We start from the raw sequence: 16,100 nt of genomic DNA, 5'->3' as shown, positions 1-16,100 counted from the left end.
ACTCATTTCAGACCAAGTCGTCTTATGGGATGCGCAGGACTGGTGTTGGCCCTGAGCGAGAGTCGGAACTCGGATCACCGGGTTATTAACACAACAACAACCGTCATTCACCACTGAGTGGCGGTTACGTCACCATGGCGCTTGTGCCAGACTGTGTGAATGATAAGGCCACGTTAAGTGTCGGAACGTCCGCTGGCAGGAGGTCACGGGAGAGACCTAGGGTGCCCCCTTACTGTGTAGCACAGCTTCGTGTTTGACACGCACGCGCACACTCAACTGAATTCACCATCCCAGCGTGGACAGAAAATGTAATTCCGCCCGAGTACGCCAGCTGCCACGGTATTTTATGAGCCTTTCTCCTTTGGCAAGAAAAGTCCACGAGTGATTTCCATCTGAATTTTAGTCCTAATTGGTCGACACACTCTGCCAGAGTAAAAACAAACAAACAAAAAATGCCACTTCATGATGTTATATGGACATTGACCCACATCCTTGAACACGTCTTAAATGTGAAATGTGCGTCAAAAATATTGGAGCTGTGTCCTAATCTTACGCTTAGGCTGACGGAGCATGGGGGGTTGTGGGCAACAAATGTAAAAAGTACAAACGAGACGAAACGTGCAAAGAAAACACGATTCCTTAGTTCACTCTCAGCCATGAATTTCATTTTTTTTTACTAAATTGTCTAGGCCCTCGCCCGGAGCGTGCGTGGTGAAAGATGCCGGTGGTTGACGAGTCCCCACCGCTCGTCCTTGGTTCGGTTCCACACAATTGCACGGCACAGACCAAAAGGCCCCAAAACGCCAATCGTCGAGAGCAAAAAAAACGGCACTGCTATCAATGCTGCCATAGATATGAGAGCGAATACGTTTTTCTTGAATTGAGCAAGGTTTTTTTTATGCCAACTTGGGAAAAGAGACGTTGGGGAGGGAATTTCCTTGGCGGGGGGGGGGGGAGCAGTGCAAGAGAAGAAGCAGAAAGAGAGGTGAGGGGGGGGCTGCAGTGTTGTGAATGTGCGTGCGTGCGTGGGTGGTTGTCTTGTCGAGACCGTAAGTGTGGGTGGGACAAAACATTCGGGTCTGATGGACAGAGTCCTCAAATCGGATGGAGGAATCAACGAGTGAGTTTCACAGAAAAAAAGTAACCATGGTAATAGCGATAAAAGAGCGCTAAAAAGGAGGCGGCCGGCCGCCGGTGAGCGCGAGCGACTGCAGTGAATTGGTGAGCGTTGGATCGTCAGTCACCCTGACTTGCTTCACGCTGAATCCCATCATCGGTCTGTTGCGGCTTGCGCGGGGGGACGCTGAAGAGGTTAGCAATGCAGTAACGCATTCGCCGTCACTCAAGCGGCTGTTGTTTTCATTTAGGAGACACGGCGCTTCTCGCGTATGACTTTGATGCGACGGTCAAGTAGTCCTCCTCCCTCGCTGTGTGCGACTGTTATGTCATTTTTATGTAACGCGGTTTGAACGAGTGTGCTTACACCCCCGCTGTAATGGCCCGCGACCCCTCGCCGCCACCTCCGCCGCCGCCACCTCTGCCGCCACCTCTGCCGCCACCTCGGCAAATGAGATGCAGCGTTCGTGGCGTTATACCTCGCAAAAAACAACACGTGCCGTTGTGAAGGGGGGGGGGGTGGGGCTTGTATAAAGGTCCATAGGGAGCCACGCGTACGCAAATACACACGCCCGTTCAAAAATATACGCACGCAGAAGCGTGCACCGCGTGTGTGCGTATAATGCACTGTTGCTGCTCCAGCGACCGTACAGAAGTTAATCAAAAAGCAATTGGGAAGAATGTTCTATTTTTAATGAAAGGCGATGGGAGAATTTGACGTTTCGGCTGACTGGGCTTCGGTTACATTTTATTTTATTTAGTTTTTTTATTTTTTACTTTTACTTACCTCGGACGAAAAATAAAAATAACGCGCGTGCACACAATTTACGAATTCATTTGAATTAGCGTGTATACACGACACGAGGGCCGTCAACCCTAGGTGAGCACCCACTGCCTCGATGCCCGTTTCAGCAGCAGACGTCCGTGAGCGTGGAGCTGGGCTTCGAGCGAAGAGTTCGCGGCGTGGTCATCGTTTCCCCGCGAGGGTGCAGCTCGTTAGCGGCCGTGGCGATGAGCACGAATACCGAACTTCATTAGCGCGCGGTAGTTCATTAGGCTGCGGCTGTGAGCGTGAGCTCACACAATTGGCCATTTTGAGCCCCATAAAAGGTGATCATGCAAATACTGCCTTGTAATTATTTCCCTTTTGTTGGTTAATTAGATAAAATATTGGCACAGGTTCAAAAGATTAAGTGGCTTGGTGCGTGCCTGTGTGCGTGCCTCGCCGACGCAGTGAGATGGATCGTTATTTTCACCGTGAATGGGTCGCGCGGGTTTTGATGGCCGAGCCGGGTGTGAGAGGTTGCTCGGAACGACTGTTAACGTAAAATATTTAACAGAACGAAAGCTGCAATAACTAATTGAAAAAAATCACATTAGTATTTGTTCAACATGTTGTGGTACCGGGAACAGCGGATATAACCTTTAGGGCCCTTCACTGGTGAAGTCTGTTTAACTAATAATTTAAATGCAAGAAGTAATATAATAGATTGGCAATGGTTTGCATGTGTTAGAAATAAATTAATCTGTGTAATTGCTTAATAAGTCATTGGAATAGTTTTGCTTAGTTAAGTGTGAAATTGTGCATATTTAAGAAATATTTTTAGTTTCCCATTATTCATGCGCACACATGAGGAATGTGCGCAAATCCAATGACATTTTTGGTAGAGCAAGGAAATTAATTTTTTACAGTTTACCTTGTACCATAAAAAAATAACATTTCTCAATTAATATTTCTGCACACTTATGCTTTTTCAGTGGGGGGGAAAAAAAATGCAACTAAAACCTAGCCTTGCCCGCTGCTGCAGCCAATCCACGACATGGAATATCCGAGGCCTGCCACCGACCTACGAGGGTTAAGGTTCACTCGGGAGGGCCGACGTCACGGCGCCGATGTCTGGCATGACCCACGTAAGAAGCCTCCGGCACCAAGGAGCTGGCGGTGGCAAAGCTTCCGTGTCGGGCCTTGCCGGTGCAGCGGTGCCGTGCGCAGGAGATAACTTCTGCCTAAAAACCGCACGGAATGCTAACGAGGCTCGTCGGCGCGCGATGCGCCGGGCTAAATCGATTTCAATTCACACGGGCGGAACGTCGCATCGGCGGCAGCCCGGCACGCGCGCGGCGCCGGGTTTGGGTTTAATCCCCGGCGCTCGTGGCCCTTGCCAGGCCAGGTGGCTCGGAGGGGTGAGGGGGCAACGTGGTTTTGACTGCGCGCGCAAAGCGGACGGCACCCGCGTTTTCTTGAACGCCAAACACAACTCGGTGTTTAAAATGGGCGAGGGGGAGTTGCTGTGGAAACGGTTAAGTATTTTGTTGCGGAGGCTGTATGTATATTTGCAGACCACTTAGCGCAGCTCCCCGCAGAGCTCAGCCACCTCCCTTGGGGAATTAATGTTAACCTAAGCTTTTGCACTCAGACTTGTTTCCGCTGTGCGATACGGTGAAATTAAACACCTTATCGTCGCACACCTGTCGTCGGACCAGGCGGAGTGGGGAGGAAGGTCTCTGTGCATGCGCGCGTGTTTCACTTGGAGCGGTGTGGATCGGTTTTAAATATTTAAACCTCACGGTGACGCGAAATAAAGTGAGCAGGCCCCCCCCAACATCAGTCGTGCTGTGTATAAAGCATGCATCTGTCCACGTGTAATGATAATTCATAAAATTTCTTCAAATCTTCTGCATTTGGATGTCTTATTGCGAAACGTTTCGCGCGAGCGTTTTCCATCGTGGATCCTCCGTGGCGTGCGTTCTACTCGCGCCAGACCGTACTCGATTTCCAACATGGGATTTGTCAAACGAGGTTTCGCATCTCTCGGGCAGGCTGATCCCCTCGCCACAGTCTTATTCTTTTCATCAACCCATCAACCAATAAATACTCAAACGAGCAGCAATTGAAACAAACGATTGGTGCGTGCCCCTTTTCAGGCGTTGTGCCAGGAGGTCGGGCAGCGGAGGGCGGCGGTGGTGGCAGCGCTGGGGCGTTGCCGCACCGCCCTGAGCGGCCAGGGCCCGGCCTTGTCCCCGGACGAGCGGCAGGGCCTACAGGCGGCCGCCGTCAACCTGAGCCGCCGCTGGGACGCGATCGTGAGCCAAGCGCAGCAGTGGCGGCGCCAGCTCGTGGTGTGTGCGGTGAGTGAGTTTTCTCTTATCCAGCCTGCTTGAGCACAAGTTTAAAGACAAAAAATGCTAAGCCGCCAGCAACAAACAGCACTGTTGAGGGGAGAGTAGCCAAGAGTTGGTGCGTATTCTTGAATTGAGCCAGTTTATAAGAGCTTGGGAGGAGAGATGACGTCGTAGGGAATTCTAGAGTGGAGCAGTGCCAGGGAAGAAACAGAAAAAGAAGTTTCGTGACCTACAGTGTGATGAGAAAATAAGTGGGTGTGGCCTTAAAGTGCGCACAGCCTGGCACAAGCCGCGTGGTGATGTCACCGCTAATTAGTGGCGAATGGCGGTTGTTGAGTGAATGGATGAGTGGGTGAGTGGATGAGTTGGTGAGTGAATGGATGAGTGGGTGAGTGAGTGGATGAGTGGGTGGGTGAGCGTGTGTATGCGTGGGTGAGCGGGTGAATGTATGGATGATTGAGTGGATGAGCGGGTGGGTGAGTGTGTGGATGGGTGTATTGTTGTAATCTGCAGTGTGGTGGTGGATGAGACGACACGGTCGGTGTCTGCGAGACCGAGTCCGCAATGTGGGTGGATGACGGCGGTGGCGGTGGTAATGATGCCCCGTGTGTTTGCCGCCCGTGTGCGAGGCCGTCGATTTCGATCGGGAGCGGCAGAAGGGAAAACAAGGGATATATCACATGTGGAGCAGCGGTCAGGTTATGTGCCAGGGGTGGAGGGGGATAATGCTTGGGAGGGGTAGAGTTGGGGTGGCATTAGGGAAGGGGCCTGTTCGTCAGTTGGTTGTCAAGGGGAGGTAGGAGCAGTGGCGACCGGTGGTTTCGTAGATATAAATGTTAATAGATATAAACTTAGTATAAAGAGCCTAAACACGCATCGATGTGGCGCTGACTGTGATGAAGAGCGCTGTGGTTTTCAAAACACCCATCATGTGCTGCTCATGGAGTAGAACGTGTGCAGGTAACCATTGTGTTTTTCCCAGTTGAAAATGTTTTCTGTGGTGCCAGGGCCCACCACCATTCCCAAAAGACCCAGCTCTGCCACTGGGTGGGGGTAGGGTTAGTGCCGAAGTCTGGTTGATGATGAGTGTCGTGCCTCTCTCTCTCTCTCCGTGTGCTCCCGCGCTATCGTACTTGGCATGATGCTTTTACTTTTGGTGTTCGCATCTCCCCAACCCCCCGCACGGCAGACACAGAGGAGGGCACTTGCGGCCGCACGCATGCCGAGTGTGAACTCCAAGCTCTACGCAGTGCTCTTGTTTTGACTTCTCTTTAATGTGGCGTGAGAGCTTTTAGAATAATTTGGCTCGGATGTAAAACGTTATCAATTTGCTGGTGGCAGGCGTGCGCCAAACAGAAACATTTATAATTGCGTGCAGTGCGGAAAGATGCAAAACATTATTAATGACACGTTCCACATCTGCATTTTAATTAATTGTGTGCGCTTTCTCATTGTTATTTATGCGCTAACAAATTTCGACGAAACAACTCTGATTAATATTACATATATTCTGCAAATGAAAATGCAGCACTATACAAGTGTTTAATTTTGTTTTCCCAAATGCATTAAGCCTTATTTAATAATAAAAAAAAAATCTAACAGCAGTGCCTCGGCCTTTTCCGTCCTTGTTGCAGGTTGATGTCGGTGACATGGACTCGATGAGCGTGGAAACGCTGCTAATCCCAGATCAGGTCATGGACTGGGATGTCACCGACGCGCCCAATGACCTCATTCACCATGACGGCGGGATACAGGAGCGGCTCCGAACTGGAACGCAGCCAGTCCCCATATCGGCAAATTCCGCACGTTTGAGCGCTGGGGTAAAGGGAGCAGAAACCGAACGGCACTCGGAGTGTCGCGGATCGGCCAGCGAGGGACGGGGTCCCCGGATCCTTCATTGGCCGCCCCAGGACACCGCGCCACCAGACGGAGGCCCACGCGGCGAACATGGGAACGGCGCGGCGACCGACAGCCCCCACTGTGTCGCGATGAATCATTTAGAGCTGCTTGCTCAGCTCGCGGGAGAAGGGGTTGGTGGATCATGCTGCCAGCAGCCTACATGCAGCCACAACTCCACCAGTAATAATACAAATAATCATTACGCAAACTCTCAATCGGATACGTCTGACGGCCACGATGTTTTTCCTCGTGCGAGCACGGGGGAAACGGGAAAATCGGATGGCTGTGGATTTACGGCCGACGTGGTGTGCGCTGCAAAGAGCGAAAATGAATCCATCAGCAGTTTGCAGCGTTCGCCTAAACCTACGCGGAGCGCGCTCGCGGAGGATGCTAATGCAATCCCCCAGGGTCGTGAATACGCCGATGGACAGAGAGGCCCCCGTGGAACGCGGTCCATATCGATAAGTGGTGAAGTCCACAATTCATGTGTGCGGCGGTTTGCCCCCCCGCGCATTAATAAAACATCGGCCCTGGTCGAGGCACCACGGCGCTCGGGGCGCGACGGCGGCCCTAACCCGGCCCGGTTCCTCGTCGGCGATGAAAGTACGCGCGAGAGCGGAGTCTCGGCTTCACGGGAGGAGGGCCCACTTGACCCGCTTGCTGCCTCTCGTGAAGATTCAGACGGAGCCGTGCTCACGACGACAGGCGTGTCGGCACAAGAAAGACATGTAGGGGCGAGCGCATCGACCGGGCCGGAGGTTTCTGACACGAAGGGCCGCCGTGACGCCACACAAGACGAATGTCAGGCCGTCGCTGGAGGTAACGGAGACGTTTGTGTGTCCACTCCTACTGAGCAGCAGCAGCAGCAGCAGAACGCGGTGTTGAGTTTGACGACGCTGAGCCTGATTCAGAAACTGCAGGAGATTCAGAGCCCATTATGCGCTGCGAGAAAAGAGACGTCTGCTGCTCCAGTTATTGATAGCGTTGTTTTGTCTTTCTCGGATGGCCACCCAGTGCACCAGCGGTGGTCAGACAGCGGAGGATGTCACCGTGGCCAGCGATTGAGTGAAATGATCGCTAATGATGCTGACAGTGGCGTCGTTTGTCCAGAAATAACCACCGAGAGGACAATTGATTTAAATGGCGGTCAGACCAGTCCCGTAACAGCACTCGTGTATTCTGTGGAAATTAATAAGGATCGGTCCCTCTTACCCAATGAGCGTTGCACGTCTCTGGGGGCAAACGCCCTTCCTTCGGACAAATCCAACCTGGTGCGCGGTGGCATCAACTCGAGCTGCAATAACGGCAGTGTCTTGGCAGCGCAATCGGCATCTGAGGACGTGGCTCCTGTGCGCTTTGAAGAAGGCGAGGAAGCAACGAACAAGATGGAGATAATGGCACATAAACGTGACGACGCCCAGCCGAGTGTTGAGGGCGATCGTTATCGGCACGATCCACAAATCCAGAGTTTTGACGAAAATAGAAAGGGTAACTCATCGAGCTGCGACTATAACACAAAAGGAAGGCTCTCTGCAGGCCCTCCCTTGAGGAAGAAAAGAAAGCAAGGGAATTCATCAACAGAAAGTGAAAAGATGAACCGCAATCGCGCGGCACCCGGCAGACAAATGGGCGAGGATGCGTGCGGTAACGACGTGCCTGGGCGCGCTGGTGGCTCGGGGTTTGCTGAACAGAGCCGTGAAGCAATCGGCCGCACGTCTCCCCAAGCCGATTCTAATTCAGCGGCTCATCGTTTATTTGATTTGACTTGTAACCAAACAGACGGAGCACGATCGCCCTTCTCAACCGTTGAATCGCGAGGCAGTGATGGAGCGGCCGACTCTCGCGCCGCCGGAGCATTTAACTTGTTCACGGATGAAGGAGTCGGCGCCGGCACCCCCTCTACAGCGGCCCCGAGGTCAGGCCGCAGCGGCACGCCCCTTGCCACCATGCACCGCTCGGAACGTAACAAGGGCAACCCTCGGCAAATGTCAACAGGTCAATTAAGTCACCCGACCGCCGTCGACATTCCCAACTTAAATTGTGCCAGGGAAGATTCGAATCTCAGCAGCAGCAGCAGCAGCTCTGAGATCCACGCGGCAGGGGATCAATGTGATGCAGCCTCGCACAAGGTTGAAGATAAATTGGTGCACGACTTCGTGATGGAGATCATCGACATGGCCTCGGCGGCTCTGCGCAACGTGGAGAGTCAGGACAGGGAGGGTCCGACGGGGCCAGGGTCCGCCGCCCTCATCCGCGAAAAGATACTGGAGCACTCGCAGAGGCCGCTGAGACTCCGCAAGGGCGACTTCTACTCGTACCTGTCGCTCTCCTCGCACGACAGCGACTGCGGGGAGCTGGGCAGCTGCGAGGATGAGAGGTGCCCTTCGCCGCCGCTGCCCGACTATCGGATGCCGTGCCACGGCACCGGTGGAAGAGCGCGCGCGACGTGCGAGGACGGCGGCCGGACGGCGGCCGCGTGCTGCGCCCGCGGGGCCCTGGATGAGGTTGATGACCTGCACTTCGGTGCCTGGGAGGAGGAGGATGACGACCAGTGGGAGCACGGGCCGCTGCATGGCGACAAGGAAGCATCGCGGTCTTCCAAAGACGAGAGAGATGCGGATCGTTATGAGCCGAGTGCCGCGTGTGAAACTTCCGGCGGCGCTCGCGGCTTCCGAGAAACGCGTAATGTGAAAATGGACACGTTGACGAGGAGGGTCCTTAACCCCTCTGAACTCCCAACCGATGGCGACGGTGAAAACATTAATTGCGGAATATCGCCCGGCTGTGGGCCCATTCAAACTGAAGAATTGCGCTCAAGCGCGATGAAGGGTCGCGTGGCGCGTGAAAACACCGCGACGCAGAAATGCCAAGTGAGGAGCTGCTTCGTGGAAACCGGGGAGAGAGTGGCGAACGCGCACTTGAGCCCTGGAGACTGCCGCACGTCCGAGCGGGATGGGGATGCGAGTAATGAGGAGGACGAGCTGCGCGGGAGTGCGAGAGCGTCGCGGCGGCACGCGGCGGCAGCTCGTGGCGAGGCAGAGACGTGGCAGACAACGTCGCCGGAGCTGGCAGCCATTAGTGCCGTCCAACAACACGCGGTACAAAAACAACAACGCCAACGACAGAAAGCGGGCAAAACAAACGCGGTCATGATGAACACCCGTGATGTGTGCAGGGCCCACCAAAATTAAAGGCTGTGCGTCCGTGTGTGGGCGTGCGTGACATTTCTATTTGATTTGGTGGAGCGGCGGTGTAAGTGGTCAGCACACACGCAGAGCTACAAACCCGGCCACCTGAGTTCGATACCTTGGCCATGTCAGACATTAGTGGCGATCATCTGAACCAGCTCTGGGCCTCCCCTGGGTTCACTTGACCTTAAATGAATACTTTGTGCGATGTGTAAACAACACAAAGGCGCCTGGCCGTGGTTCTGGTCACACCCACCCCGTTGCGCGCTGTGCCAGCCTGCATGCGTGCTCGCTCACAGCACTTGTGTTTACGGTTTGGTAAGGCTATAACGGGGTATTTTAGCCTTTTGTTCGTGTTTTTTTGCATTGAGTAATTCTATTGCATTATTGTGTGTGTGTGTTACCATTGTCGACGTCCGGTTTTGATTTTTTTTCACCCCTTGTGTTTTGTTTTCCTCGTATGAACAGAATATGGTGCCAATGCAACCACATACGGAAAGGTAAAGAGTCGTATTAATAACATCCGCATGAACATGAAAGGCAAGAGTAATAGAATTCGCATTAAATATGGAACACTAATAATGCGAATTTAATGACACAAGCGTTATTAAATATACATTGTTCAAATTGAGATGTCCTCCCAAAGGCTTGATAAACCGTACATATATTTTACTTTTCGTATATATATATAAAAAATGGAAATGCTTGAATCAATATTTAACTTTTAGACTTTTTGGTTACACACTGCCTCGCGTGCTTGGTGGCAGCTGCACAGGGCTTCTCTGGCGTGGCAGCCTGTGTGCGGGTCGAGGCATGATTTATTGATGTTCTGTATTGATAGGAAGGTGTGATTGATGACCTGGTACGCCCCGAGGATGCGTGTGACATCGCTGCTGAATCAGCCTGTATGGAAAAGGGAAGGGAAATTATTTATGTGAAATGTCTCTTGCGAGAATCACAAATCACGAAGTCACTCCGCTGTCTGCGGAGATGTGTGCAATCTTCGCCCCGGTGCAATCTCCGCTAAATACGTCTCATAACTTATTTAGGAGTGACATCAATCACCACATGAATTAAACAATAGCAGTGTAATAACACACAAATTGATTCAAAAAACAATCAATTTAATAAAAATGTTACTACTTACAGGCAGCAGAATATTTTATCACTGCCGCTGCATTTAATTGTCGGTGCTCGTGGGTATTGTAATTTATGTGTTTGATGATTTCGTTTTTAGATTTAGTTTTTCTTTTAAATGAATTATTATCTGGTGACTTAATATTTTAACAGAAAAAAATAGCATTTGTGTAAAAAAAATTAATATTAAAAACCAATTAAGTTCAGATATAACAATTTAAATAGCTTTTATTCTAATTTCCTCCTAAGAAATTAGTTTTTTTTTTTCTTCTCTCCCTGCCCAGTGTTCGGCTGCCAGCGTCGGTGAACTGGCAGGGCGATTGCACACCTCCGGGCAGCACAGCGCTGGAGCTACCAATCACAGACCTGGCATCCACACATGTTCACTCTCGCCAACACCGCGCCGGGACACAGCAGAGATCTCGCAGCCTCCGACTTCCCGCGGCTTCATCTCGTCTCACGGCGTGCCATTCGTCTGGATCCTTCGTATCCCCTAATTGGCACGGGGCAGCGGAGGTAGGCAAATGTAACTTTTTTGCTCGGGAAAGCACAGACGCCGCCTCCTCTGGTGTCGCCGTGATTGGGAACCGCACCTTTTGCTCGTCACCACCCGAGACTCGTATTCCTCATTGCGGCCGCGATGAGGAACACGAATTTTACGCCCCCGGCACGGACGTTGCTCACGATCCCGGCGCCCGTCATGAGCCTCCCGGGTATCCGCCGGGCGAGAACAACAGCGCCCCGACGGAGGCCGATGTCTCGCCGAAGCTCGGCTCTTCGGCGGCGCCGGCACGCGGGCGCTCGTTCGGCGGGCGCGTGTGGCGCGCGGGCGTCCTGCTCTGGGGCTGCCTGCTCGGGCTGCTGCTGCTGGCCCTGCTGCTGCCGCTGTGGCTGGAGCCGCGAGACTGCAGCCACTCGCGCTTTTCCTCCTCCTGGGGCCCCGTGCTCATGTACAGCACGGGGCCGACCCCCGTGTAGCGCCACGTGCCCTGCTGCTCGACATACGGGAACAGGCGCACAATCAGAGTCGGCTCATCGTGAAGTGTAGGAGTTCTGGTGATGATACCACTTCTGCTAACAAGCTGACAGCTTGTGCTGTTACCAGACGGGAGCAGGTACATAATCATGGACAGATACAATGTAAAGTAAATGTCCATGATTTCTGCTGATGGAAATGATGACATTGATGACGATAACAATGTCAGAATTCTGATGCTAGATCTTCTGACACCAAGCAGGGGACATATAGTGCTGCTCTTAGGCTCATGGACGTAATTGCGGTCAGGTGAACGTCACGGTGAATACTTGAGTTCTGATGATAATAGTAACGTCAGAACTGGAATGCTAAAATGTCCCACGACCGGGACAATTGCCTGATGGCTATCCTCCCACCGCCAGTATGGTTTAAAGGGAAAAGTTTTGGCGCAGAGATTCTTCAACAAAGTCAAATAGAAAGTGATAACCGCAACCTTCCATGTGAGTTTGAACAAAACAGACTGCTGCTGGTTACACCAGCGAACAGTTGTGCTTAAAAAATATACAAGTCTTGCGGTGTTCTCATTCGCTGATATTCGTATAGATTAAAAGCCAAGAGGAACTAGTCGTCAGATTATACTCTTCCAGATGAATATCGTGGAGAACCTCTCGGCGTTTGATGGGAGAGCCCTTGCTCACGAAGAAAGCCCCCCCCTCTCGGGCTCTGTCGCAGGGTTTCCAGACTGTCAGGAGCCATCCGTGAATCACACTTTACGCGTGGTGTAAAAGCAACGATAATACCATTGTTATGAGTCACGGTCATGAAAAGTGATTTTCAATAAAGCGTTAACAAATGAGAAATGGCAAAACTAAATATAGTACACTCTCCATGGATGTACTTTGAGTGAGAAAAACATGAAAATGTTTAGAATTGTTTTTTTTTGAGTGCGCCCATAAATATCACAGCATAAATACCGTACAAAATTTCCACGACACAAATACTCCAATGCCTTATGTTGACATTCGACGAAAGTAGTCGTGCACAGAACACTGGGAGGTCTGGAGGTGTGGGTTTGACATCGAACGGAAGAAAGTGAATGGATGGAGATAAAGGAAAATGAGGATGCTCTGGGGGGTAGGTTCAGCAGGGAAGTCTAACAATCCAGACGTGTGGTTTGGGGATCACGTCGTCAGAGGTGAAAGCTTCACGGAAGGAAATTGTGGAAGGGTTGAGGATGTTGGGGAAAGGCCAAGAGGCAGAGAAAGATGCTGTTGGCGACTTGAAGTGAGCGCGGGATCGGCCCGTGAGATGAAGAAGAAAGCTCGAGGTTGGACAGGATGGAAGTTTGGCCAGAGACCTTTTGCTGGGCAGAGGACTAAAGAGAGTGGTAGACACCATGTCTGTTGATCTATGCAACGTATTATTATTGGAATGAATAAATTGTGCTTATTATTTCTAAGTCTCCAAAGGTTTGCTGTATTGTTACCAAGGGGGAGTGATGGCACCGTCTTTGGCGCACTGCGCTCTGAAAACCGATGAACTTGGTTCAATTCCAAGGCAAGGATAACATCGGGTGGCGAGTGACATTTGAACCGGTCCTGCCCCCACTCTGCCGCCCACCTCGCCAACGCGCGCCGACCAGCATGGTGAAGTATGGTCAAGAGGACCACCATGACTCGACGCGGTGTGGTGCAAGGCCTTCATTCAGTAGGGTACTGGCAAAGGGCTCTTAAATTATTACTGTTTTATTATTGCCGCAAAAAAGCCAACATAGGAAGTAGTGACTTGCATTTTTCATTTTAAAAAATGGAGTTAGGAAGAGGTTGTATAATAGAAAGCTTTGACTAAAATAATACCGCGATGTATAATGAAATGCCATAGCCAATGAACATCTGTGGCAGGCTGTGTGCACGGTGGGGTGAATATGCTTTTCATCCTCCCAACTTCTCTCCATGCGCTCGTAAAAAAAACACGCGCCCGCATCGGACACCGCAATAACAACTTGTGCGTCATAAATTTTAATAATACACATTTTATTGGGCCGTATTTCGTGATAGAGAACCTGAAAACCCTCCATGAATACGAGTTAAAGTGTATGATTGCGTAAATACATGGCAAAAATATGGCTAATGGCCGTGCTGCATGGCCGTCCCGGGGCCCGGTGGAGTGTCCACACCCAGAAGCGTGACCTCGCTGGTCCTGCGGTGATCCTCTCCTAGGTCGTGAACCCGTGCGGCTGGGGCGTTGTGGTCAGTGCGATGCCATCACTCGAGCACTATGCCAGGCGCTTTTATTTTTCCTCTCGTTGTAGCATTCACAATGCTTCCAGTTCGTGTTGGATTTTTTTTTTAAATGCCCCCTTCCCAATTTGTCTCTCCGAGTAGAAAGAATAATAAGTGGTCTTATCACAAAGCAAATGCCGCATGGCCTTCATGGCGTGCATCTCATCAGCAGCATCCGTTCAATACGGGCAAAAAAAACTCTGGGCTGGTTTTGTATGTCTGAACTTCTTTCGCATCATACGTAGCCAACCGTGGTAATCCAAGGTGCGGGGGAAGGACAGCTAAACACAAAAACCAATTAGGTTTCTATGTAGATGATTTAAAAGTGCACAATTCCTGTGGCTTCCTAATGTCGGAAGGAAGAGCATTCCAGACGGCCACAGAAGCACTTCTGCGTCTCAACAGCAGTCGGGCTCGCTTGAACCAATGCTGCTGAAATGCGTGATGTTTATGGACAAGTAGCATGTCTTAGATGTGGGTCTTGGTTCAACCCATAACTATGCAAAAAAAACTATAATCAGTCAGCGTCGTTGTGGAGAATGTTGTAGAGAATAAACAAATGTATATTCTCTTTGTACCGTGTCTGCATTTAAAACGGTCATTCATAGCGTGGATGAATAACCCCACTTGTGTATAATTCAAATCATTACGATGCCGTGATATGAGAACAATAAAACCTACGCTATATATAAAAAAAAAATGTGGAATGTATTTCCGTACGTCTGTTCATATTTTCGATTTGTTTTCCCGCACAATGTTTGGTCAATATCTCACCGATTCTTGCTAATTTAATATTCATAAACAAAAACTGTGAAGACCGTGTGCAAATGTGATACAATTAGCATTGCGAGGTGTCGATTCGCAACATTTCATTGCATATTTTGTTTTGAGAATGAACGTTGTGTTAATGCAATTAATATTTTTTTACAGCGACAAAAAAAGCTATAAATATTTAAAAACACAACACTGAATTATTTAATTACCACTCTCCTGTGAAGGCGAGCACCAGATTTACATGTCACCAGGGCAACGGGAAGCCATGGAGCCTGCTGCGATGTGATTGGCTGGATTAGCCACAGAGAGCAAAATAATCCGTTTTGGCAAGGCACGGGAAACACTTGTAAATGCAGGCACACGATATAAACCCTCGGCAAAGAATGCAAATTAGTCGTGAATATTTAGTTGTTGCGGGGGTCTCTTGTAAACATGGTAGTTTTTGCCCTGATTTCTGTTTGCTTAATTGTAGTACAGCGCCGTAGGTTTGGTGGTCCCAGGTCACTTGCAAATGAGACTAATCCTGGTCTCTTGAATTCTCACCTGGTCTAAAAATAAATCAAATAAATCTCGGTGTTGTCTAATAGCTCCCTCAGATTGTAGCTTATTTCAGACAAACATACAGAAAATGCCGTTTAGTCCAAACTACATTTTAATATAACCAATATAATTGGGTTCAAACTAATACTTGTCTTTTTAATGACATGTGTGTGTTATCAGCCATATTTGTATGTGTGATGTATTTTTATGTGGTGGCGGTGGCTTGGGATTTGATGTGTACACAATTACGCACGCCTAACTTGCAACACCATCACGACAAATGGTGCCACTAGTTGAACGTGCCACAGAATGCGCGTTGCTCCTCACCCCTTCCATGTCACAGACACACACACACAACAACAACAAAAAACCGAGGCAAATAAAACATCCACGATCGCCGAAAAAATATATATAAAAAAAACCCAACCACACAACCCCGGAACGGCTCGTGATACGTTTAATCAAACATCCATTTAGGAATCAAAGCCCACCGGATCAAAAACACGCGAGGTAATGACAGCCACGCTGGCAGCACGGGGCGCGTGTGATGTGTCGCAAAGGGTGCCCCAACCGCTGTGACCCGCGAGCTCCGCTCTGATCGTCCCCAGCCCCCCTTCTCTCGTGCCGCGAAAGCGACTCCCGACTCTACCGCGATCTCTTTTTAAACGACGCCCCGGCATCTCGCACGGAGATATGCGAGCGAGCGAGAGAGCGAGAGAGCGAGGCGCTGGCTCCAAAACACAACCGCGCTCCCCTCCGCGTCGTCTTCACGCTTTGTGTTTCCATTTCTTCACGAGCTGAGGCTCTTAATTCTAGCGGCGGGCCCCACTGATTTAGCGTTGAATGGCGGCTTCTCCTTTCGCCAAAGGTCGCGGGTTGGCGACTGCCGCCGTGGGTCTTTTTGCAACGCCAAATGGCCGGGAAATTGGTGTGAATTTTCATAATCGTGGAGCACGGTTGTTGCAGTTGGCGGTCACTAATTCTCCTCTGTTGCTGCCACGGTCTGAAATTCCCATCCACCCATCCCACCTCCCTACCCTTGTTTTCAAGTCCACGCTCAATCAT

General features: G+C 50.6%; 1 protein-coding gene across 3 annotated transcripts in view; it reads left to right on the top strand.

Moving 5' to 3' along the window:
* The window catches only part of LOC116948443 (uncharacterized), a 69,771-nt gene extending 55,447 nt beyond the window's left edge, over positions 1-14,324 (top strand). For all 3 annotated transcript variants that reach the window (XM_076071529.1, XM_076071530.1, XM_032965124.2), the window contains 4 exons: positions 4,042-4,245; positions 5,874-9,236; positions 9,795-9,826; positions 10,748-14,324. In XM_076071529.1, coding sequence (XP_075927644.1) covers positions 4,042-4,245; positions 5,874-9,236; positions 9,795-9,826; positions 10,748-11,441 — 4,293 coding nt within the window. In that variant the 3' untranslated portion in view covers positions 11,442-14,324. The remainder of the gene's footprint in view (positions 1-4,041; positions 4,246-5,873; positions 9,237-9,794; positions 9,827-10,747) is intronic.
* Positions 14,325-16,100: the final 1,776 nt, after the last annotated feature.

Source organism: Petromyzon marinus, chromosome 33, assembly GCF_048934315.1.
Source record: "Petromyzon marinus isolate PM22_M1 ecotype Great Lakes invasive population chromosome 33, UKy_Petmar_22M1.pri1.0, whole genome shotgun sequence".
Taxonomy (NCBI): Eukaryota; Metazoa; Chordata; class Hyperoartia; order Petromyzontiformes; family Petromyzontidae; genus Petromyzon; species Petromyzon marinus.
The sequence above is the reverse complement of the archived record's forward strand: the minus strand, read 5'-3'. Positions and strand labels throughout refer to the sequence as shown.